Raw genomic sequence first — 8,494 nt, forward strand, 5'->3', positions numbered from 1 at the left:
CAATGAGGGCTTCGGTCTCTATGACTTGGCATCAACTCAGTGTGCTCGTAAGTAAGAAATCTGGTGATTCTGATTTAATTTCTTTGATAACTCCCCTTTTCCTAGCCTCATCCTTTATACTTTGTTTCTGTTTGGTGTTTATTTGGCTGAACTGTTTCTTTCATTGCAGATGCTGCCACTGGCATGGTTGCAGAACTGGACAAAGGTGATTATTATGAGTACTTTTCTTAATATTAAGCCTTCTGTTTGTTGGATTGTAAGCTGATATCTTTGCACTAGCTTTATAAACTTCTTATAGAACATTATGTAAATGTAGTTATCATACTCAATGTTTCTTATTGTTGTCTTCTTTTTATAATGCAGGAAACATGCGTGTGTGGGTGATCAAGTCTTCTCTAAGCCCCTGTCTAGTTATGTAATTTAATGGAGTAATAGTGTTGATGTCTCTCATTTTAGCTGTAATGGAAAAAGGATGATGTATCAAAATTTTATAAGGCATTTATGTATTTCTTATGGTTAAAGTGAGCATAATATTGTGATGTAATTGTGGTTAAATCATGGTGAATGTTTATAGAGTTAAAAGAAAAAAGAGCCCGGTAAATTGGGTGTCAATTGTGTATTTATTAGATTGTTATAACAAAACATTCAGCAAAATAACAATATGCCATGCATGTTGTCAAATTTTTTTAACATCGAAGTGTGTTGCTAAGAAGTATAACCTTGCATATTGTTAGAAACTTATAACATGTAAAGTGCGTTGTTAAAGAGTACAATGCACACTTTGTATGTTGTTGAAAATTTACTATAACATGCAAACTTGTTGTTACAAGATTACAATAACGTGCATGTTATCTTTTTTACAACGGGTAAAACGCGTTGTTAAAATTACATAGACTTTTAACGACTTTGACATCTACAACATGCGTTGTATGTTGTCAATTACTTTTGACAACATGCAATGCACGTTGTTAAATCTGTTTTGTGGTGTAGTGAAAATATAATACATAGAATTAAGGCCTTGAGGCCAACAATCATTTTCCTTCTCGGAATTATGTTTTTTACATGCTTCTTGTTGTTGTTGGTATTTACCTAAGGCATGGAGCAATGGGAGGCAGTCCGGTGTGATGCACAAAGTCCATTGCAAGGAAGGCTCCACTCGAATCTCCATTGTTTCACTTCTGTTTTGACCAAAGGAGGGAGTAGTGGAAGCTCCTCCTGAATTTGTTGATGCAGAACACCCGCATCTCTCTCGCCCTTTCACTTATGAAGAACACAGAAAGCTCAGGCTCTCGACAAAAATGAGAGCTGGTCAAATTCTTGAGCTTCTGCGCATCAAGTCCTAGATGATCGACTGATATGATCATAGCTCGCTGGCATATGTCAGTCTGTCATTGAGGATTTCTTTTCTGTTTTGTATAATCAGGGAGTGTTTGCTTGTGATAACTGATATCTTACATCTAAGCTTCACGTTGCATGTTAATGTGAACGTGGGTTGCATCTTTCAATTCAAGTTGCTTTGTAAGAAAGGCTTTTTACAGACTAACTTATTTGGTTCAATGAAATAAGCTCATCATCACAAGTTTTGCATTCTTCACATAAGTTGAGCTCCATCACAGGCCTGATTCAAACTTAAGAGGCAACAGTCTTCTTCGTAACTATCATACATCAGGTAAGGTCCATAATTTTCATGATAGATAGTAAGCTTACAAAAAAAATCAAAATCTGTATCATCGATAAGTTTGAAATGTACAAATGACACATGGGACATTCACCTTTGGTGTGAAACAAAAGAAAAACCAATCCAATCCTATGAAATTTCTTGAAAAATAAAATAATACCTTAAAGGACTAAACATGGTCGAGATCTTAAACCAGAGAAGAGCTGTCACTATATATTCTTGCACCTCCATATTGGTCCAGGCTATCCCTGCTGTCCAGATGTGGGCTCCAGTCAGACGATGCTGACATCCCGGCAGGCCACGACGATGTCGAGTTGACGGTGTTGGCAATGCTGCTCACTCCTTCCGGCATGGAAGGCCACACGAAAGACGGTTTGAAAGGCGGAATTTGGAGCACTGGTGTAGACTTAGAAATTATTTGGATTATGGTTTGGGTCTTGGGTCTCTCGTTCGCAATCAGATGCGAACAAGCCAATCCAAGAAGCAAAAGCCTTTCGGCCTCTTCAACCACATAGTCATTACCCAACCTCTCGTCCACAGCCTCAAGTAGACGTCCTTCTCTATGCAACGACCAAACCCAATCCACTAGAAGTTGGTATCCTTCGATTTTAGTCCACGGTCGTTGTCCACACACAACTTCTAGAAGCACAGCTCCAAATCCGTACACGTCGGATTCACACGTGGCTTTTCCAGTATGGAAGCACTCGGGGGCGATGTACCCCATCGTGCCCTGGATACCTTCAATTTCGGCATACGATGTTTTCTCATTGTCCAACGCGCGCGCCAGGCCAAAGTCGCCTAGACGCGCGTTAAAGTGAGTGTCGAGCATTATGTTACTTGCCTTGAGGTCTCGGTGGACAACTCTTTGGTCGTACTCATTGTGGAGGTAGTGTAGGGCTGAGGCCACACCCGAGACAATCTTGTACCTCTGACTCCATCCTAAGGTTGTGTTTTCCGACTCAGAGAATATGTGATCGTCCAAGCTCCCGTTTGGCATGTACTCGTAAACTATGAGAAGCATCCCATTCTTATGGCACCAACCTGTTTCACAAAACATAAATGTTTGATTAAAGCAAGTCCTCTTCAATAACAAATGACTATAACCACTAATAAAACTAATTAAGAGTGTTGATCACCAGGTGACGCTCAACAGTCGTCCGATCTGGTCAAGCAGTGGACAAACAGTCATATCAGACGGCTGTTAGGCGTGACATGGTGCTCAACAGCTAATCAGATCAGATCACCTGATTAGCTGTTCAGCAGCGAACTAATCAGATACCTAAAGATATCAGTCATTTCAGTCAATCCTCATGTGCGTCGTATCTAATGTTGATATGCACAAATGTTGACCGATACTATTCCTAAAGTTTCCACTGGCTCTGACATTGATATAACATTATACGTACGCACTAAATATTCTACTTTCTTTGGTCAACTACTACATATTTACTAGGGCTGTTAATCGGTTCCGGTTCCTGAAGGAACCGTTGGAACCGAACCGTTTAACAGCAGTTTGGTTCGGTTCCTAGAAAAAAAAAAGTTAAACAGTAGAACCGAACCGTTTAAAAAACAATTCGGTTCGGTTCGGTTCCTAGAAAAAAATGTATAGGAATCGTTTGGAACCGTTTTGGGACCGAAACCGTTTGGAACCGTTTTGGGACCAGAACCGTTTGCAAAAGGGAGAAATTGCTTTAAACTAAAGTACTAGTCATACTCCATTTGGTGGAGGACAGAGACTATCCCCTGGTTTGGAATTATCTTGTCTCGAATTATCAATATTCCCTCATTTCTTGTCACCAGATATAAGTATGATATGCTCAAACTAACATCATTCTTGAATTTAAGACAATTTTTTTTAGAACCGTTTGGAACCGTTTTGGAACCGAAACCGCCATGGAACCGTTAAAAACCGAACCGTTCAGTTCCTATTCTGAAAAATACAATAACCGAACCGTTTAAATAATACGGTTCGGTTTACAGTTCCACCTATTTTTGGCTGTTTTGGAACCGTTTACCGCCCTAATATTTACCAAGAGCCAATATAGTCGAAATCGTGTTAGGATAGGTGAAAACGACACGGCGTGTGGTGAGACGAAGCCATTAATAAGATAAGAGTTTAATACCAGATGCAAATCCTCTTGGTCTTATCTATAAGGTTAATGTGCATCCAGGTCCCATTTCGTATGTCACACCCTGAACACTATAGTAATTTAACCATCTATGACGACTCAGCAGTAGATATACATGTGATTTAGTTCGTTAATCGTGCATGGACGTGAGTTTTAAAATGATTTGAAAGACTAAGTACTAAAGTACTTACCGAGTAACCGGACGAGGTGTTTGTGCCGGAGACGGTTAATGATAGTGAGCTCGGCCAGAAAGTCGTCCCTGCCCTTGACCTCATCCCTAGAGAACATCTTCACCGCCACTTCGAGGTTGTTCTCCTTAGCTAGCACAGCTCGGAATACCACCCCGAACCCGCCCTGACCTAACTTGTGCTTGTTGTCGAAGTTGTTGGTTGCTTTCTTCAGTTCTCGGTAACTAAACTCCCTCGGTGTTCCGGGAAGGCTCTTCAACGCACCCAAAATGTTAGGGTCCGACGCCCTGGCCTTTCTCTTTTTGTACATATGATAACCCACCCCGATCAAACACAGTAGGACCAAAACCACCCCCGCACCCACCCCTAGTGCTATTTTCAACACATTATCGTTGTCCCCTCCACCTTCCAAATCCGGCAGCATCTCCACCGACAAATTCCACCTCAACACGCAGTTGAGCTGGATGTAACTTCCGGTGGAGGCCGCAAATCCGAAGTACGACTTTTGGTTGACAATGTCCTTGAGGTTGAGGTTGGCCGTTAGAATTGGGGTGGTGGGTCTCAGCCGGATGGTAAATGTCTCGTCGGCGTTCCTGGTCTGGTTGGCCATGAACACTGACAGATTATGTGACACACCGTCGTATTGGATCCACACCATATAAAACACAATCCCCGGTGGAGCGATCTCGATCCCGTAGTCGGAAAGCGGCACCGTTTTGTTAGACTTAACGGAGTTGATATTTAGCCCCATGTGGTTGCTGTCCGGATCAAACGCTCCCTCCTTTAAAGTGTCCAGCTCGATCGCCACTAATTGATTACCGGCGTTACCATCGGTGGTGACGTTAGTCAACCCGAGATATTGACCGGAACTGTTTGCCGGGATTGTCAAATTCGGAGCTATAATGAAAGCGAGGCCCTCTCCTGGGATGGTAGAGTTTTCGTCGATGTCGGAGTTGTTGAGACGATAGACGTTAATGAGGAAGGAGGTGTTGAAAGAGGCAACGTATCCCGGGGAAGTAGAGTCGACATCGGAGTTCCAGAGGACGAAAGATTGGTTGTACAAGACTCTGCCTGACTTGTTGGCCATAGTGAAGTTGTCGTTTGCGGTGTCCGGCGTGATCTGAAGAGCGCCAAGGTTGATCGTTGCCGGCTGGATGACGGCGAACCTGTCGTAATCTGTTGTTGGATTGAAGGGACCAAACTGATTGTCATCCACGTCGTAGGTCTGAGCGTCGGAGAAAGCCGCCGCCGGCAGGAGCAGGAGGGAGAGAAACAGATTCACCATGCCAGATGCGTTTTCAGCTATAGCTGCTGGAAATGCAGCGATCAAAACAAAAGGAGGATAGAGATGGAAGAGGCTCTTAGGAGTTTTGATTTCTAAACAACGCAGCAGAGCCTGCAATGCTTCATTTCTTTACTACGTTTCTCTGCAGCTTTGTTTTGTTCCCAGAAACTGGTCTTTGTATTTTGAACCGGAGTTTCGGTGATATAGCTCGGAACTTTCCCATTAAACTATTAATCAACCAATGAAATTCTAAGAGAAATCATATTTTTCTATTTAGATAGGGTCAGGTTGATGATAATTTCTACATTGTATATTGAAGATATTTTTAGCTTTATCTACCAATTGCGCAGCCAGGCACCATTCACTATCATTCGTCCACCTCATTTTAGGTTTTTATATAACTTGCTTCGTTTTCCGACTTTCAATTCGTTATTTCTTGGGGGGAAGCTTTCTTAGTGGTTACTTGGTTTTCTGAAGTCCAATATTCTTCATATCGATCAGGTAATTGGCATTTGGTGAATTATGGTGGCGTGTGTAATCTACGTGTTTACTAACCGTGATTGAGAGAGGGAGGGAGACCCTCAACTTGATTTGCAAACTAACAAAAAAGAAGTCGTTGCTTGATTAATTGGCAATGCTTAATGTTAATATATGTTATATATAGTTTGTTTGCTACACACTTGTATTGCTAGTGCAGTTTACTTGGGTTTAATTCATCTCTGGTTTGGGAGAAATGCAATTTGATATAATATATCTCAATCGTAATAATTAATCGATCAAGCATGAATTAGATTAACCCTCAAGGGCCTCAAGTGTGTAAGACCAACAACAATACATGATAGGATTGATAGCTCAACTCTAATCCATAATTTGAATGGGCCTTGGGCCGTTATATGCACCGTGTGTGCCTTTTTTGGTTTAGGTAGATGTTGCAGATTTGTTAAATGGGCGCTTCCTCCTAGAGGCAAAATGAGACTAAGTGTCATCGAGTTATTCAGGTGACAACATTGTTAGGGAGCTGTTTTATTAGACATTAGTATATGTAATTGTTGTTTTATCGTTGATTGGGTTACGTATATAGTAATTTCTCCACTATGTTATTACTAGTCGAAAGCAAATATAGTCATTATTTGTGTAGTACTCTGCTAGTTGGTGCTTTATTGAGTACTTGTTTGAAATGATTTTTGATATTATATCAAGTATTTGTAATCATGAGTTTAAGCTTCATGTGCACATTATATTCGACAATTTAATTAATAAAAGCTTAAAGGCAGCCGTACTAGCCCTTTTATATATATATTTTTTAAAGGAGATAATTTTAAAGTTTAAACAAACAATTTCGTGATAATTAAGTTGTTAATCACCAACGTGACTAATCTGAAAACGTAATGTGTATGAATGCATAGAGGAATGATCAGTTAATTAACACCCATTAATAATTTAATATTGTAAAATGTAAATGTGAATGCATCGATCACACCCACCCGATATATACCAAAATATCTCGATCACCATATATAATGCTCTCTGTTTTTCCGTGTCCACCATATATACCCGCCGAAAATCGTCATGAAAATTGACTAATCCGGCCACCATCGTTTACGCTGAAAGTTGTTTGTTACACATGTTATGCTTGCATGTCTTCTACACGATGAGTCAATCACCCTTTCGATCAATTCAATTCAACAACAAAAAATATATAAACTATTTGAATAATTTCATCTTACACTTGTGATTGATCGACATGTATTCGTGAAATGAAAGCGTTTATCTTATGGACTCTAAAAGTGAATGATTATAGTTTTGTAATTAGTCATGATGATGGAAATGTATTACGTATTACTTTTGTTAGAAAAGAGTGAACCAAAAATTGTGATACATTCATATACGTACAGATATGAAATGTATGTACAGAAGTTATGTATGATTGTATGAAGTAGATAGATCGATTTTTCTTCTAATGTTTCGTCCTTTTTTTAATTGTCAACATGTATTCACACATCAAGATACAAAAAAGGATTGCCATTTGCCAACAAGGCCCGCCTACTCTGCAACCAAGCTGCCGCCATCCAAATGCTAGCAGCCGCTGCCCAAAACCCAGCCATAACTGGCAGATCACCGCCCTGAGCCAGAAAGTCGCCGTCACCACAACAAGGCAACGACACCACCTCCTGATCTGGAGGTCGAGATCTGAGGTGCAGCCCCTCAAAACTAGGGGAAGCCCCGATCAGCGCTACCTGCTGCCTACATTTGCCACCCCTCACCAGCATCGCCGGCGAACCAGCCTGAACCATTGCCACCCTAACCTGCGTAGCCGCCGAAACCATAGCACAAACAAAGAAGCCCATGATCCAGAGCTCCTCGCCTTAGCCAAGAAACAACCCAACCAGAGCCTTGGAAAAACACGATCAGAAGTCCGACATCGTTGGCTAAGAGACCGCAGCCTCTCTGCCCCCACGCAGCCGTCCTCCCGCCGTCCCTTGGTTTGAAAAGTATAAAGCTCTCCGCCATCAGTTGGTTTCGTCATACTTACCCAACTCCCTCTTTGCCTGCTCTTTATTTTGGCTTTGTAACAATCATACATATCTTTCGACAGGTTACAGATAATATTTTTAGATAAAGATAAATTTAAAATTTCTGTAAAATTGTACCAAATCGGTCAATCAGTGACTGGGAAAGCTAGTTCCAGTTGAAAGGGCGCCTATGCTCGTCGATCTACAAACATTATAATTGTTATCGGAAGTGGTTGAATTCTTAAAGTTCTGGAAAGAAAATTAAGAACCTACTTTATTCCAAATTGACATATATACTGTGCGAGTCATATAGTGCTTGGCATCATGTCAATACAGTATAAAGATTCTACTTACATTATTTCCTTTTCTTCTTTAATTGTCGAAATCTTAGGGCATTTGCTTATCAAGTCAATTGCCTTAATTTTCTAAAGCATGGATTGTTGAGCACAGGTACTGTAATAAACTCATAAGATTTTCAGGGTGTTTTTGGTGGCATTCATATCACCGAATTGGAACATTCTTCCTTTCGTTCTTTTTCACAACTTATTTATATAGTCGGTGAACTATTGAGGTTCTTCTTACAACGAATGGGAAGTTTTGTTTATGATCAATCTGATCATGGCTAAATGTTACTGTCCAACAGTGCATGTCATTGTGATCCACCTTTGATCATACACTCTTAAACCACAAAGTGAACAACA

General features: G+C 40.7%; 1 protein-coding gene across 1 annotated transcript; it reads right to left on the reverse strand.

The window, feature by feature from the left end:
• Positions 1-1,665: 1,665 nt before the first annotated feature.
• LOC126784748 (probable L-type lectin-domain containing receptor kinase S.5) lies at positions 1,666-5,503 on the reverse strand. Its single transcript, XM_050510249.1, has 2 exons — positions 3,999-5,503; positions 1,666-2,719 (listed from the first exon to the last, which is right to left on the reverse strand). Exons 1-2 carry the CDS (start codon positions 5,278-5,280, stop codon positions 1,866-1,868), a joined length of 2,136 nt encoding a protein of 711 aa, XP_050366206.1. The 5' UTR covers positions 5,281-5,503; the 3' UTR covers positions 1,666-1,865.
• Between the last annotated feature and the right edge of the window lie 2,991 nt (positions 5,504-8,494).

This window comes from Argentina anserina, chromosome 1, assembly GCF_933775445.1.
Source record: "Argentina anserina chromosome 1, drPotAnse1.1, whole genome shotgun sequence".
NCBI lineage: Eukaryota > Viridiplantae > Streptophyta > Magnoliopsida > Rosales > Rosaceae > Argentina > Argentina anserina.

Excerpts from the sequence above, each read along its gene's own strand:
- LOC126784748 (XM_050510249.1), bottom strand. The coding sequence starts at position 5,280 with ATGGTGAATCTGTTTCTCTCCCTCCTGCTCCTGCCGGCGGCGGCTTTC. Across the intron at positions 2,720-3,998 it reads ACACCTCGTCCGGTTACTCG|GTTGGTGCCATAAGAATGGG; the intron begins GTAAGTACTTTA and ends TTTGTGAAACAG.